The sequence below is a fragment of the Vidua chalybeata genome, chromosome 6, assembly GCF_026979565.1.
Source record: "Vidua chalybeata isolate OUT-0048 chromosome 6, bVidCha1 merged haplotype, whole genome shotgun sequence".
NCBI classification, from domain to species: Eukaryota; Metazoa; Chordata; class Aves; order Passeriformes; family Viduidae; genus Vidua; species Vidua chalybeata.
In genome coordinates this window covers 39,407,721-39,425,298 of record NC_071535.1, presented here as the reverse complement: position 1 = coordinate 39,425,298, position 17,578 = coordinate 39,407,721, and the positions used below count along the sequence as shown (strand labels likewise).

The 17,578-nt window shown below is 37.3% G+C and overlaps 1 protein-coding gene across 5 annotated transcripts in view; it reads right to left on the bottom strand.

The window, feature by feature from the left end:
* Window positions 1-5,043: 5,043 nt before the first annotated feature.
* The window catches only part of MADD (MAP kinase activating death domain), a 68,840-nt gene continuing 56,305 nt past the window's right edge, over window positions 5,044-17,578 (bottom strand). For all 5 annotated transcript variants that reach the window (XM_053944395.1, XM_053944396.1, XM_053944397.1 and 2 more), the window contains 3 exons: window positions 12,930-12,999; window positions 7,971-8,017; window positions 5,044-6,503 (listed from right to left, as the gene is read on the bottom strand). In XM_053944395.1, the coding sequence (XP_053800370.1) occupies window positions 6,396-6,503; window positions 7,971-8,017; window positions 12,930-12,999 (225 nt within the window). In that variant the 3' untranslated portion in view covers window positions 5,044-6,395. The remainder of the gene's footprint in view (window positions 6,504-7,970; window positions 8,018-12,929; window positions 13,000-17,578) is intronic.

Here is a 17,578-nt window from a genome sequence, read left to right as displayed (position 1 = left end):
TCTCAGAGCAGGTTTAGAACTACAAGCTGTTCCTGTCTCCTTACAAATGAATTTTATAAGATCATTCTGCTGAGATTAAAAATAGCCCCACTGATACCTTTCAAGTGCTTACTAACAAGAGAACTCTATTTTAGGGAAACAAAAGCTGTCATAGAGATATCCTTTACTTGTCATTGGGCATGGTCTCCACAGCAGTCTGCATAAGCAACACATCCCAAACAGCACGGACTGGTGAAAGTTTAAAAGAAACAGATAAGAACAGCCTCACTTACTAGGTCCAGATATGGAAAAAATAGTCAAGCATCTGCTTTCTGTGCCAGACAGAAACACTGACAATAACCAGCCCTGAAAGCACAGATAAGTGTCATAGTGATGAACACATTTCAGTCAATAATTGTGTATTAGGACAGCTGTACCAAAGTCAAATAATCTAAAAAAGTGGCTAATCTAAAATATATAAAATATCAGTGGATATTCAAATGTAAAACAAAAATAAGTGTTGAGCATGTTCCCTTTTTCTTCTTATCCATGGATAATAGTCTGAATGCAATTTTGTGTTCTATACAATGTATGTAGCAAACAAACCATATACATAGTTTCCATTGTTTTGCTTGGAAGTATAAATTGTGGGACCCAAATACATGAACCTAAATTGTGGATGGAAACACTTTAACCTTCAATAAGGTTGCATTTCCTTGGTACCTGTCATAATGCTAACAATTGCCCCAGAAATCCAGATATATTCCAGGAAATTATGATCACAAAAAGACTAAGTATCAATATAGCTCTCAAATACACTTTTGTTATTTACTTACAGTTTCATATACCCAGGGAAAAATGGCCAAAAAATCCAAGCTTCTCTTCTTCTTTGTAGGTGAGTTCATTGCATGTGATGCCTGAAAAGAAACCCCCAAGTATAGTAGATTTTGGTCACAGGATAGTTCTCAAAAATTTCTACCTGAAAATGGGACTTGTTCTTTCTCACTGGTATAAGGGGGGATTACTGGACTGTGTATTTACAGAGCATAGTATTTGCTTTTATGATTTTTGTTTCCTACAGTACTGAAAAACATTAACAATTTAGGAAAATTTTTAGGCTACAAATCTGGTTTACACAAATTTATTTATTTTTAATAACAGATTAAATGGTTAAGCCATTTCTAACAAGCAGTGTAAGGAAGAGCTGCTGCTGGAAGCTATCACAGAACAGCAGCACTAAGACTGGAAAGCTTTTCCCTTCCTTCTATAGCACTCTTCAGCACTCCACCAAAAATAACTTGATTTAAATGCAAGAGGAGTAAGCATGGAATTAGGCTGAGAATGAAAGAAGATGACAGAGCACTTGGTAAGAACAGGAGAGAGGGATGAGAGACTATGACAGGATGCTGCAAAGGGGCAGGGACTGGTTGAGCAGGTGACTGGGAAGAGCATACGTCGAAGTGCCTGGGCAAAGAGGCTGGGAGGTGATGATGGCCACAGAGGCAAAAAGAATGTATGAAAAAGCTACAAAGGGAAACAGATGGAGATGATCTGATGGGAAATTGAGATGCAGAGTTGAGCCTGACTGGCTGAAGAGAGTGTAGGTCAAGGATGTGTGAGGAAACAGTGAGGAATCCAAGCAGGACGATGTGTAAAAACAGAAGAAGGAGATTTCTTTGATACCCAGAGCACTATGGATAGACTTGTACTCACTGGACTTAGTATGAGAAACTGAAGAGGCAAAAATGAGAGCAAAGAATGAGAATACAGAACCAAAGTTTTCACATACTTGAAGGAAGCAACTATTTAGAGTTTTACTGGTGTTTTTCCTGACACCGTTTGTTCCTTTTTATATAGAGCTATTTTGGGAGATGGGGATTTCTATGTCTATGTAGGTTCCTAAACCACATTTATCACTACAGTAACTGTTGCAAATAGAAGCAGGACTGTTTGCCCTTTGCTGACATATATATGCTTCTTTGTTGGACTGATGCTTTAAAACAAAATAAATCAGTGCTAGAGCTACTATACTGCAGAAGTTTTAAAACATTGTACACCTGTAAACAGGAAGTTACAATTTTACTAACCTTGGTACAAATGAGATCATTTTTATCATATCTGAGTACAGTACCTGCCTGAAAGAGGTCCTCTCTAAGCCTGTCATGTACTCAACTGCACTCAAACCTCCCTTGTCACCAACATCAAGCTTTTAAACTTTCAGACACAGTGCTGGAATGAGGGATCACATAGCTACTATTATTTAAAGCTTCGGCACATTGCCACTATTTTAGTGAAATGGCCACACTGGGAATGGCTGTAGAATCTCAAAGTTTTCATTGACACTGAACACCTTCCAACGGTGTCACAGGGTAGGACTCTGTGTGAAGCCTTTACCACCAGCACAGGCAAAGTCACCACTCAGCTGCCTGGGAGTGTCCTGCCCTTGTGACAAGCAGATGCCTCTGGCTGAATTGTGACTTCTGGAACTGTGAGAAGCTCCTTGGCACTGCCTTTTGTATGACAAGGTCCTTTGCACAAAGCTGCTACTTCTTGGTCCAATTTCCCACTTCTTCTGAAGCTCTAAGATGTTTTGTTTCAACAACACCTGGCTTGTCTAAGAGCAGAGACTTTGAGTTTGTAAATACCACTGGAGTCAGAGTTAAGCAGAAACCATTTTTTTCCCAGAAGGAAGATCTTGACTCGGAGGCAGCATCACCTGTCTTTCATCCCTTTGGCAGTCAAGGGGAACTGGGATGTAAATATTGCTCTTTGTGAGAACCTTAGCTTCTATTTTCTGCCTAGTTCTGAATTCAGTGATAACAGAAGCCTGTGCCTGACACTGGGGCAAGAGCTGATTCGTTGCCATTGCAGGCAACTGCATCCTTATTAGAAACACACTCTGAACCAAAAGCCCTCTTCTGGCATAACCAGCATGATTCTAGGAATATTTTCAATATTTTTGCAATGTAAAGCTTCATAAGGCTTACAATCACAGACAATTTTCCCATCCACTTTGATTACTAAGCTAGAACTTTAGTTGGAATTGCAATTCTTAATGACTTATATTTACTAGCAATTAAGCTTTTTAATATCCAGATGAACATTTCATCTTACTCTGCTATCCTGAATGCAGAGGCTAGTAGGGATTATCTAAAGTTAGGAATCAGGGTGTAGGAAATTTTTACAACAGGTTTCTTAAAGTAATGAGCTCTTTCCATCAACAGACCTTCAAAACACTTTTTCCAGACATACCCTTAACAAATATCACTTAATAAGTACCAGCATCATGACACTCACTGATGCTTAAATTTTAACCTTTAAAATGTGGACCCACTCATAATAGAAGTGGACACTGCATTCACGAATAAAACAAGAGCATTTTTGGAACATCACAATGAAGATCTGATAACCAGAATACAGATAAATTAGTAACTTAGGTTCTACTTTGAAAACTGCCAGGAAGACTACTCAAAAATTCCAGCATTTGCAGTGAACATTTAATAACTGTCACTTTGAAAACCAACTTCCACAAACAAGAAATTGTAGCAGAAAAAGAAACCTGTTCAGCCATAAGGAAGTTTTAAGGCAAGTTTATGTTCCTTGTCACTTTTGTGTAAGAGCCTTAGAAAAAACACAAGTGTTAAAATAAAAAGGTTGCAATTTTGAAATTCTTAAAAACTAAGACACAGGCTCCTCCTAGTGGTAAAAACATAGGAATTATTCTTTTTGTTTTAAGAAAATTCTGGAACAATTTATAGTTAGTCTGTTAGCCTAATGAGTCTGTTAGCCTTCCATTTGGTTCTGGAAGGTTTAGAGGCCTTTAAGTTCTTGCCTGCTGCCAAGGTATTATTACCTAAATATCAAAATGAGAGGGACATAACTAAAACCACTTGCAAATCACTGTAACAATTTTTTTCATCCAAAATAAAGTTTATCTACCTCTTAGTGCTTTGGACTGATGGAGTGGAAAGATGTAAGACTGTATTCTAAAAGATTTATGCTTTTGTTAACAATTTAAAATCCAACTTGCATTTGCATTTGGTATGCAGACAGCAGCACTGGGCATTTAATGGTGGAAACTCTGCACAGCATGTCTTTGGCTCAGATGAATATGCTACACCCAAAACATCAAGTATGTGAAAGATTTTATGTATTTCAAAAATGTCCTCAGTTTTGAAGCCAAGTCTCACCTAAAGAGCAGAAGCCCAGTGTCTGCACTTGCTGAGCTTGTTACTGATTCATCTCAGCCATGGAACAGCAAGCACTATATTTAGCCACACTTGTTCATCAAAACAAATTCTGTCAAAAGGGACAGAGAGCCATTTTTATTATCAGGTCCTTTAAAAGTCTTATTCTGCACTGCTGTTTCTCATCAGCCTAAAGCTGATAGCTTACGTAATTTAAAAAGGAGCTGTATATAGTAAATGATGTTGTGCATTTAATAATCTCTCCCCTATAATTTTATAAGTTGATTATTTTATTAGGCCTACTAACATAATTACATCCTAAAAATTGAAATGGTCTACCTCAGTGGGACCCAGCATTCCATAAATGGAACCTCTATTGTAGACCAAAGTGCTTTCAGTCTTAACTGTACTTGAAATACAGTAGTATGCAGAAAACTACAAATGCTAAAAATTCAGGTATTGCTGTGAGAAAATTTATGGTCTCAGAAGATAAAAGAAAGAAAATAAATTCAAACCAGGTTAATTTCATTATTTGCCAATTTCAGTTTTAATTTTGTGTTAGGAAAGGATGAAAGATCATTTACGTACCACTTCTACTTGCAAGCTTGCAAAAGAAATTTCCATATTTCAGATGTGTCTGTTTTCCCTATTCATGTTTTTCAAACACTTTTATTTTAAAGACAAATGAGACAGATGTTGTTTTAGAAGAAAGAAAACCCATATTATTTAAAGCTGCTTATGTGGAAAGAAATTTAGATTGTCCATTTAGAGGCTTCTCTTTTCCACTATTTCATGTATGTGTGTGACATATTTTGTATATAATTACATTTGTTTCAGAATAACAAATGATAGAAAAGCACAGGAGGATGAAAACCAGTTGCTGGTTGAATGACATTTTATTTTCACATTCAGAGAGCTGTACAGTTTCTATAAATAGATGTGATACCGTTATATTTACATCATTCTCACCCATACTAGTATATTCCATTTTAAATGGTAGATACCCTGACCAAGCCAAAACAGGGTTATTTCTGGGTGCATTTAGTCAGGATTCTATTTCAAAACATACAATACATCAGTTTGTGTCAGAGCAATTTTTCCTGGTATTTTACATGTAACATTACTTTCTCTAGACAGTCTCACCTCCCAGCATCCTAAGAGCTTTCCAGACAAGTGCAGTACAGTTCAAGAACAAAAACAGGATGCAAAAAACCCATTCATATCCAGCCTATTTAAAATAAGGAATGTGATGGATAACTTTAACTACGTGAGTTTCTTTATACATAAACACAATATTTTCAAGATCCCTTCATATACAGGTACAGATTGAAAACAAAATAAAAAGCAATAGTTTAAAAAATTTGGAGACAGACAACAAAATCCTCTGGCCTTCTGAACATGTTCTGTAGATTTCTGTACTGTGCTTCTGCCAATAATGCTTCCAAGTTTTACACTGCCTTATTCATTTTCTAATCCCTGTGATTAACTGCTTGAGGGAGTGCTTATTTGCATCTGTGAACTCTTACTGCTGGGGTAGCTACAAATGTTACCTAAAATCCCATTTGAAAATGCACAGAACCCATGAAGTGTTGAGGATTTTTACACTACACTACCTTCAAAGTTTCTCTCTCCACTTGAGAAGAGATGGACCAATTCAATAACCAAACTTCAACTGTCACATGATATTTTAAGATTATGACAGCTAAATTGCTCATCTCTACCAAAAGGGACTGTAGAACTATGTGACAGGAACACCGTGATGGTAATTAAAAATGAACAACACAGAAGAAAAACAACAAAAACACAACATTGAAACAACATACAGGACCAGGCTGCTTCCACTGCAGCACATACCAGAGAATCTGAAAGCAGAAGCCTGCAGTTGTAAAGGGATCAAATTGTAACAAGTACCACCAGAACAAAAAAAAACAACCAAACTCAAACTGTTAGTCATCTTAACAAAAAAGGAATTTCAAAGGAATGTCCAGAGTAAGTCACTCACAGGTGGATGCAGATGCTTAAAACTGTCTGATTAAAAGCTCATTCAAAAACTCCATTAAGGAGACTGAACAGGGAAGGCTTAGGTTTTTCTATGGGGAAAGACTTGCAGGGTCATACATAAATAATCAAGTTCTCATAAAAGACAGAAAGTGAGCTCCAGTAACTGCAGTAAAACTGGGAGTACTGCATATCAGTGTGCCAAAGTGTAGATATTTCCAAGTATCCTGATCAACTGGAAACTGGTCGAGGTGGTTTGCTTTTGTTTTCTGCCTCTTTTCCACGAATTGCAGCCACATAAGAGAAGAGACACAGCACGGAGTAGCAGATCTCATGAGCCTATAAGAATTTAGAAGAGATATTGAAATTTAGATTAAGTGTTTTACAAAATCCATTGTACATTTGTATTTTCCTGCATGTCTTCCTTCATGGGACAACTACTCTGGCTACAGACAAAATCAGGAAAATGTGTCCCTTACCACCTTCTAACTGAGAAGGAGAGAGAAGAAGAGCCATATAACAAACTAAAAAATTCCTTTGGGATAAAAAATTAGCTGCTTAACAGTATGATTTAATAATTTTGAAGAACAGTATGCTAAGCTAGAAAGTTGGCCAACTGGCTTTGGAAAAAACATTCTGCACATTTGCGTTTGGTCTGTTGCATGAAATTACAAGATATCTTTGGGGAGGGGGTTGAAAGACTTAACTAAAGAGAGGGTTCCACATAGCACTACTCAGTTTTACAATTATTTAACTGATTAACTGTGCTATTATTTAACGAAAAATCCTCTTTTACCATGTGGCTGGCAGCACAATTCAGTGAAGGTAAGACTTAGACCTAATTTATATACTCTAATATAGTTCTAATACCAGCTGTTCTGATGATCTCAAAAATTCTTGTCCTTTAAACTGACACTTAGAACTTTTGCAAAAGTAATAAGCATAAGAACATGTTTTGCTGTATTACAGCACAAGATAAACACTTCCATAAAATACTTTTTTTCCATTAAACTGGCTTCTCTTACTAACAGATACAGCTATTTGCTTCTTAAATCACATATATTCTAAGTGTTTTGTTCTAAAACATTTACAGCTTCTTCAAATAATTTTGCTCTCTCTCCTCTTGAAGGACTGAGTTTCCATGAAATCACCAAATGTGCACACTGCACGTCAGACATAAACTGAAATTTCCGTTCTGATGATAATAATTGGTTTCTCTTTCTTCCGCATGAGTGCATATAAGCCTGATCATCAGGCTTATATGTAAGTATCTAAGTATCATTATCAACTGTTGGTGTTCACAAAAAATGGTATAAAAACTGAACATTATCCCAGAACAAGAACTCATCTATACAGGAGCAATCAATACTTTTACTGTTCTCTCATATGTCATTGCTCATGAGGAGATGGGAATTTTTTGTAAACTGTTAACAATCATATTCTTACGAAGTGGTCTCCTTTCTCCTTTTCCATTGGTTCTATGGAGTAAGGGTTGTGTTCTATACTGTCTTAAAATTAACAGTTCCACCAGTTCCTATTGTGCTGAAGTTCAATGCCAAATTGGCAACCTTTCATCTTTAACTGTCTTAAAAAAGAAAACAGTGCTTTCTGCACTACTGGTGAGTTCCTCTAATTTCATAGATCCAACAATCACTGAGTTTTGCTGTCTCCTCCTACTGAAAACATCATAAAGAACAGCTGGTGTTTCACTGTAAATCCTGCAGTCTCAATGTAATTCTTTTCTCCACATGAAAATGTAAAGATACATCCTCTAGAGAACCACCAGAGGCATCACAGTAGACTCACCATTGGCGTCTTGTACTTGTGGCTCACCACTTCTTTAGTTTCAGGAACTAAAACCGGACGGGCAAGAGACAAAACAAAAAGTTCAAAAAACGAGAGGCAAATGGGGAAGAAATAGCACAATGTTCCCATGGGAAAGGGAAGGGAGGCAGACAGACAGCAGGTGCAGGTACAGGGCACTTCACTATCCCTCACTTCTACATACTTCTGCTTCTTTTCATTTACATTACATATATCCTTGGAAGACACTGGTTATGTCATAATAAATTACTCAAGCTAGCAAAAATTTTCACTGTCTCTGTTTGGCACAGCAGATATTTGATAGTTCTTAAGAGACTCTGGCTTTTCTCATATTACTTATTCCAGCTAAAGAGTAAAAATAATGAAAAAATATGCTTAATGATAAAATATGCCTAATGCCTACTACAATAAAATGTAACCCAAAAATTCCATAGGAATTTGTCACTAAACAAGTCCCAAAGATTTTACGCTTGAGATCTTCTCTGCTGAGCAACAGATTTCAAAAGAACTGTTGGACACTGTATACTGTATAGTAAGCTAGTAAAATCCAGGGGGGAAAAAGAGCTGAGGGAGAATTTTTTCTTAACTTGAAGACTTTTCCAGCTCTATTTTAAGTTTCTCAAGATATTCTTTCTCCTGTATAGGATGTGCATGATGGTATTCACTTGACATACTCACTGAAAACATTCATAGTTTTTGAATGAGTTGCCTTAAAATAAAATGCTGAGTTCAGTGACATGTATTCCTAAAATACTAAGCTGGTTGGTTGATAGAAATCTTTGTATGAAAAGATCAGGGCACTGATTAAAAAAAAATCTATTATCCAGAAAATCTGCCCTTGTTCCATTGCACTGCCTCAAGCTGATAGAAAGAAAACTGGCATAATATAGCTAAAGGAAATTTGTCTTTTTTTCTCATTGTAGAATGCATAAAAAAGCAAACTGTAACCACCCCGTTTGTGTGCAGTGCATCTGAACTGTGCCTTTGGCCCGCACTCGGTCTGCAAATGTTGTGAACAGATGCCATGAGAAATCACCAGAAAAGAACAAAGACCACACTGGAACATTCAACTGTCAAATTTAAAACGTCAGTATCAGGGGAATACCAAGACCAACTCTGAGTACTTCCCTTCCAGAATAGCTGGAATTTGCCATGAAATTTCTGTGTCACAACAAAAGAATTTAGAAGAGGCAGTACAGAAATTATGCAAAACCAAATAATTCCAGGTTCATAGAGGAAGGATAAATGTTTTATTACACATAGTACTAGTGACAAGAAAAGAAACAGAGGCAGATGAGTTCAGTATGAAGAACCAGGAAAAGTCCACACCAAAACCTATCCATGCAGATGTCATCTCTTCAACTATGGTATGACACAGCTCAACGCTGGAGAGGGAGACTGATCACACTCTAAGGGGCCAAGAGTAGGCAGTGCAGACTGGGTTTGAGAAAGTTCTCAAAATATAAACCAGTACCTACTAATTCTCTGGTATTGTCATTCTTGAAAATAATCTATTGAAAAGTACAGAATATGATGGTAAAAAATAATATTTTTGCTTTATTTTTCAACTCGCATTCTCCCTGGAGTTGGCAGTTGCATGAAGGGCTGAGAAACAAGAGAAGTGCACACCCAGGCTGCACTGCCCCAGTGATACCAGAGACTAAAGCTGGGGAGATAAGGAGGTGCACATCCAAGCTACCTTACCCGTTCGCACCAGATGTTCCAAATTAACTTCATGTCACCAGGGGATAAAGGTGGGAGTGAGGCTGGTGCACAGCCAAATAGGGTAGGACTTTTACAGCTGTGTAAATCTCACTGCCCACTGGATAACATACAACTGTTCATATACTCTTCAAAAAGCAGGAAGGGAAAGCTGTAAGGACCTTGTGCCACAAGGGAAGGAGAGAAGGGAAGCTGTAAAGTCCTGTATCATAATTGAAAATAGGAAGACAGGGAACAGGAGAGCAGCTAGGCAAGGTACTGTCTCTCCACAGTAAGTTGCCTTGTCTTTACTTAAAGTACTCCTTCACAGTCCTTCCAATGCAGAAAATTCTCCTGAGAGGACTGAGTTAGGAAGATTAAGAAGAGTGGGTTTGCATTTACAAACATAGAAGTCAAAGCGCTACTACTGCAAAATACAAAGAAAAAAGGAAGAAAGGAAAAAAGAAACTGCCCTCCCACCAAAAAAAAAGAAAAAAAAACCAACAACAACAAACCCCACCACAACAAGAAAAAAAACAAAGAAAACACCCAAGCTCTCAGAGATTCAAGCCTCAAACTGAGAGATTCACTAGAAAGATTGTAATGTTTTTTCTAACATTAGAAGTTATTCCTGATAACTTGAACTCTTGAACTGAGTGGATGAAGGGAGTAAATTAGGCACCATCCTGCAGCCTTTGGTCCTGTAAATGAAAATATGGTGCTACCACAAAATGAGTTTAGGGGAGATCACTTTACCTGCTGGAGAATGAAGGTTTTCATAGCAGCGGCGGTGAAGGGGCCACAAGAAAGTAAAGCACAAGTACACAGCAGTAACTCAAATTCCAGAGGGAAGAACCTTATATTTCCTCACTTACTTAAGTTTACACTTTCATTTTGGGACACAATTCCTGAACTTCTGCTTGCTTCCTGCTCTGAAACCACAAGTCCAGCTGTGATGCTGTCATCTAAACCCAGCATTAACACAAACAGACCTTTAATTTCCTCCTGTGCTATCACTAATTTGGAGCACTCATGCTTTGTAAAATCAAAATCTTGCGTTTAAGTACTTCCCATCAGACTGGAGTTTGCGCACTTGCACACTGGAGTTTACCAGACTCTACCTTTCAAAGAGAATCTACTACTTCAATATGCTCCTACTAAAATAAATCTGATGGCAAAGTTTACAATGTTTAACACTAAATAACTTCATTCTTCTGAAGTCCAAGCAAGTCTTTGCTGAATGCTTTTAGTCTACTACTACCAAACATGTTCATTTATCTTGAACAGGACAGATTGTCATATCCTCCCACCTTTATAACAATTCAAAAACCAGCTGTGAGGTAGACTCTAATCTCGGCATAAGAAGAAAAGCTAGCTCCCCTGCAACATCCTCCTTTTTCTTTTTTTCTCTATATTAGCTGGATGGGCAAATTGTCAATCTCATTTGGTACATCTAAATTGGTTCTTATCTGTGACCTCTGTTTTGTGAGAGAGGACATTTTTAATTCAAGTAGTTTAATTTCTCTGTTTTTGCTTGTAGATTTCAACTCCTAGTTTATTTTTAATTTCTTCTTAAAATTACCCTTTTATAAGTTCCATATGACAATTCTAGCTTTTGCAATAGGCCCTAAGTTACAAAATCTTTTGTAAAAAAATAAGAAGTACTTTTTCTTACATTTATTACAGACATGAATTAGGGGCTAAATGCTCTGTTACAGTCACCAATACAAATTAACTAGAAATAACCAAGTCAAACACTGTCTCTCTTCTTGTGCAATATAAACAAACTATTAAAAGAAGTTATTTGCATAAAACCTCAAAAAATTATCCAAAATTATTTTCTGATCCAAATAATTTCTTTTTAGTAAAGATTTCAGAAGCTGAAGCTGCCATTCTTTAAGTTAATTTTATGGCTTCTGAATTCTCATCATTGTAAAACCCATCAAGAATCTTTTACTGACTTCAGAAATTTCTGTAAGTAATAAAATGAATCGTGCCCATCAGCACAATGAAAACATGATATCAAAGGAACAGAAATTGAACAGAACTTATGAACATCTAAGCTATTAGAAAATGTTCATGGTTTAAAAATATAGATCTGATCATATGAACCATGAACAATATTTTCAAAAATGGGAAAAAATTGTTCACCAATTCAATTCTGAAACACCTGGGAGATTTACGGTAAACAACAAGCAAACTGCAACAGCCAGAAGGGTTTTATCACTTAGAACTTTGTGTCACCCAAAGGAGACAACACATTCTCATGGACAAAGACATTAATTTCAGAAATCTCATGTTCATAGTCTTCTATAATTCAAGGGAGAAGTCCTCAGACAGAACATTCTGCTCACAGTACCAAAGAACAATGACAGTCTTGATAATGGGAGCTGCTGATTCAGATTCTGCTTAATGGCCAAAGTATGCATGCTGACCTACTATGGTATTAAATTTCAGCTTCTATGTTTCATACATACTCCTAAGACCTAAACAAATCTCTCAAAGACGGCTGGAAGAATAAGCCAATTTGGGTTTCAGGAGAAGTACGTGGATCACCCTTCCAGAGAGCTTAATCTGAAGTCACTCATATTTTTCAGACCCTAGTTAAGAATATTGTGACTGACACTAACACTGAAGAGTAACCTGAAATTTTGCCCAGACTCTGGTGCAGGCAGATATGCAATAGCAATAACTGACCAAAATAGCACAAACCCTCTGTTCTCCTTAACCTTTACTTTTCCACTCATGCTCTAAAATAAAAATCACAGGACAAATAAAGTACAACTTGACAAAACAGCTTCTGCTCCGTTCAACAAAAATTAAACTACATTAGAGCAAAAAGAAAGCCTTGCAATTAACAGTAATTCTTTGTAATGAAAGCATGGTGTGTTGAGAAAGATCAACTTTAAATCCTGCTTTAAAAATGTGGTTTCTCAGATGAAAAAGGAACATACCAAGACAATTCTCACACGCATCCACATCTGGTTTTTATTTGTTTCAGAAGACTCAGGACCTTTTCTCTGTCTAATAATAAAAAAGCTCCTAGATCACAAATCTTAATATGATAAAAAATTAATGTGCAAATGTTTATGTAAAGTCACCCATCTCTCAGGCAACTCCTTATAGGCAATCTACATTCTTGCCCATCTTTGAAATTGCAGTGCCACTGTGAATCTGAAGACTGGAAATTTGAGTTACTGCCATGTGAGTACAGACCTAATATCAAAATAATGTAATTACCAAATTCCTCCAGGACAAAGACTCCTCGCACAGTATTGCACTTTTTAATGTGATTCAGCTCTATGAAAACCTACAAAAACAGGAGGAAAGGTAACATAAAATTAGTTGGGTTTGGAGTTTTTTTTCAACCAAAAATCAAAATTAAACAAAAACATCATCACAACAGGTACAACCTGAAGTTTGATAGCATACACTACCAGTTCATTTACAGTTTAATATATAAATAAAGGGTGAAATAAATATTCAGAAGACAAACTTGCCACAATGCTAGAAATCAACAAAAAACTTAAAAGCGCTAAGAAGCGAAGACAGCAGAAGATGAAGTACCTTCCGCTCCTTGCAGGAGGAGAAAGCATGGAAGAGAAACGAAGGAGTTAGTAACTCTGACATATCCAACATTGCTACCCCTTCAGGCACTCAAATGAGTTATTGCAAAAAGAATACCAACACACCTGAAATACAGCAAAAGAGGGGGACAAGAATAAAGCTGGCTCCCAAATTTGGCACTATTTGTAGCCTCTGATCCATCCCAGGTAGTTTCTGCCCCTCCATGCATCCTCCTCCAGCACAGAGGGCAGGTAAGGGGCACTATACTTCCCACCCTGATACTGATCCTCCTAACCTACCAAGCAGTCAAATTGAATCCAATGAGGAACCAACTAACCTTTCTTCTCCCTGACAGTTCTGCCACGTAAGATTTTACTAGAGTTTATGACATATTATCTTCAGAGTTACTCTTGGAACCATCTTCTTTTAACAATCAGTACCAGTTTTCTGCTTTAAGCAGGATGGGGGAGTTTAGATCCTTCTCTATGGTTTGCTCACTTCGCATGTGGCTCTGCCAGTTGAGCAAGTCATTTAGAAAACAAACCTGCCTTAAAGTCATGTTTTACATACATGGTCCCCAAAAGACAAAAGCAGTTGAACTACACAACGAAGTTTTTCAGTCCAGAACGTAGATGCCAAGACTGCATGAATAAACAAGTTCTCTTTGCATAATGAGTTTAACATCCAATGTATTTGAAGATACAAAACAGACAGACCCTTCTTATGTGCACATGTCCAGAAGGGTCAGAGTCAGTACACAGACATAAGAAGCTGCAGTAAGTGCTATAAAGCCTCTAATCCATATCCCAGTTTCTAACAGACTTGCTTCTCAAGGCAAGAGAAACACTAAGAGTAACATTGCCCTAATATTTGGAGTGTCTATGTCAAACACCTTAGAGAGGTCCTTTAAAAACTGTATTACAATTGTGTGATTTGATACTTCAAGTGCCTACACCTTTAGGACACCATAATCTCAGGACCTTTTTATTAAATGGTACTGGAGAAACTTCATTGTCTTGGAAAGAAGGGAAAGGAAAACACTGCAACCCTCTTGAATCCCATATTAGCAACACCAATGTAGTCATGCATTATATGCTATGCATAAAAGACAAAGGATGTCAACACTAGAAATTGTTGTGGAGTTTTTTGAAGAGACTTATTGTATCAAGAGAGATCAGTAAATCCAGTGTACATCTGAGATAAGACATGCTAATTTTCAAGTCAAAAGAATTTTACTATTATTTTTATTCATAGAGAACTAACCAACAGACCCAAGATATTTTTTGTTCAACATAAAAACCCAAAACTTCCACTTACTTAAACAAAAATCTTTCTTTCTGCTTACGCTCAAGCACTCAAGGGAATGGAGACTTAATCCCATCTTTTTTTTGTTTGCCTGTTTTCATTCATGTTCTATATCAGTTTACTTGGTCAAAAACATTTTCTTTTTTGAGGTATACTTACAGAATAAACAAATCAGTAGCAGAATACTTTCTTTACTGCACTTAGTTCTGATTTTTCTGTAATCTTTTCTGAGAAAAGTTTTTGCTAATAGTCTGAAGTACAAAAATTCAGAAACTCAATAGAAAGGCTCAGGCAAAACACTGGCCATTTTATTTGGGAAGAGTAAAACTGCCTAAGAGACTTGACTGCTCCAGGTGCTCACTATTAATGTTACAGAGTGCTGCATTTCCACAAGACCTATGAGCAAGATGAAAATTTATCAAGTTTGTCACAATTACAATCCATTTTCAGAAGATATGAGTTAAAGGGCAATTTCTTGCTATATTGTTTAAGGGACAGAGATACTCTCCTCTCACTCCATCAGAAAACACACATAAAGGAAATAGCAGTTACTTACCCTAGGGAAACTGTGGTTCCTCAAGACAGAGCATTCAGTGTGGATCCTACTGTAGATGGGCATGTGCCTTATGCATCTTATTAAGCTTCCATCTATTTGACACACATGAATTCACAACAGGCACAGGCTACTGAGTCCCAATATTACAACAGAGTTTGTAGATGTGAACTCAGAATTATCTGCCAATGCCACAGGTATACTTGATTCCTCCCTATTCTAATGACCATCCTTTAACCTGCTAGGCACAGACAGATTTCAACATTTTTTATTCTTAAACTTATATATGCTGCAGCATGGTGAGACAACTAAACTTTTAGTGTGAACACTAAAGCCCACTCTCACATGTCAATAACTGGTTGTCCCACTATGCATCTGAGGCATTGCCTAAGGAATTCACAAGACGGTAAGAAAGTACACACACCGCAAATCAAGAGCCTTCAGAAACAGCTTCATAACAGCAAGCTTCACACTGAAGCAGTATGTTCAGTCTTTTCACATAGACTCCATTTATATTCTTCTTTTAAAAAGTGGAAACCCCTCCTCCTATGTTCTAAATGAATTCTATGATGTCCAGTCAAGCAGAGCAATAAAAATCCCTTACACTAGTAAGCCACAATACTGAAAAGAATACTCGGAAAGATAGCCAAGAACAGGGCCATCATATTAAGTAAGGAGAGGAAGATGAAAAGAAAGCTGGGCCTGATGAGATCCTGTAGGCTTTTGTTGGTCAGTATCCCTATTCAAACACAACAGAAATAGAAAATGCCATTTTCAACACCGAAAAACAGCTGTGAGATCCTGGTTTTAATGATGCTTATATAAATATTCTGAAATAAACCGCCTTAGGAAGCAATTCACACAATGTATACAAGAATTGAAAAAAAAATCACCCAGAATAGCAGACCTTTTATTAAGAAAACAGACTGTTTGATGAGTGTCAGAATAAGAATGCCAACATCCTTTAGCTCCAAAGATAATGAAACTGGAGGGGATTTTTTTTTTGCATGGTGCAGCTAGTAGGAGTCTTTTATGTAACTGCTACAGCTGTCCATTCTACAGATACCCTCAAATGACACGTTTGATATCTGTCTAGATGCTTTGCTTTGAGAAGGAAAACAAGGTTATATCTTGGATCCCCTCAATGGTACTGAATGCCATGGTCAGCTGGCGATATATTCTAACAGACCAAGAATTAAACCTATTGAATAAATGCAGTGTATTTTCCAGAACTGCACTTGTTTCAATATCCATCTTAAGTAATGGCAACTCATCTGGCTTCATTGGAAAGGTGATGAAGAGAAGGAATAATCCTTCAGGCGAGGGAGATTGCTGGCATATGTCCTAGGTCTGACCTGTACAGGCTCCATTCCAGAAAAAAGATACAAATCTTCACGACAGACAGCAAATTAGAACACCATTCTCTCTAAGGAAGGATATGATAAAGCTGGTATTCTATGAGTTCGGGTAGTAGCACAGGTCTCAGTACCTGTTGTACAAAATTAAAGTAATGCTTCAGACAGTCCCATGCTAAAAATCAGTACAAGGTTTCCCTTAAGTTCTTTCTGAATGTCATTCCAGTCTCTCAGGAAAAAAATAAGGCTTGCATCTGGAGTTTTTCTTTTGCACAAATACATGTGTGCTCACTATGTACTTAACACTGAGTGTCTTTGTCTTGTGAAGATGCCTGCTATGCTTAAGAAACCATGCTGTCCTGATGTGGCTATCTTTTCATACGTCTCCTCTCACTGCCAATGTGAATTTGCTTGCCTTTTCATTTATGAAATGGAGTCGTCTCCATAGAGATGAGCAGTTTGAGCAGAACTTTTGTGACTTCTGGGTGAAGTAGCAATTTTGTGTTCTTACCTTAGGACAAAGTAATTTCTATTATATCCATCTATAAGAATATCAAACTGTTGCTTTGAGACTAGGGTTTAATTTTCAAAGGCTTTAGTTAGATCTGTCATTTTCAAGAACTATGAAAATTCATTCTGCACAACCAATAACTTCCTCTTACAGTTTTTTGTATTTCAGCACACCCAATGAAAAGATAAAATCTGTAACTTAGTCAAGTAGAGTGTTCCATCACAGAGTAGGTCTGAAACTCTACAGCAGGTTGGACATAATCCAGGTTATACCCTTGTAAGAGACAGCAAGGAAACTGAGGGAGGTTCACAACTCTCCACTCCTTATACTGGCACATAGGAACTCGAAGTGACACAAGGCACTGCTGTGACCTTGGGAGAAGTATTAAAGATTCTGAGTGTGTGTGTTTGAGATGCACGTGCACTTCCAGTGGGATCTACACTGATGTATCCTCAAAGAAAAACAAAGCTTGTGTGGGGAGAAAAGTCTAGTCAGGAGGAAAGGAAAAAACACTCCACAGAGAACTGACAGAAGCTTTTCTTTCTTTCTTTCTCTCTCTCTCACACACACACATACACACACTCTCCCTTCTCCCCTA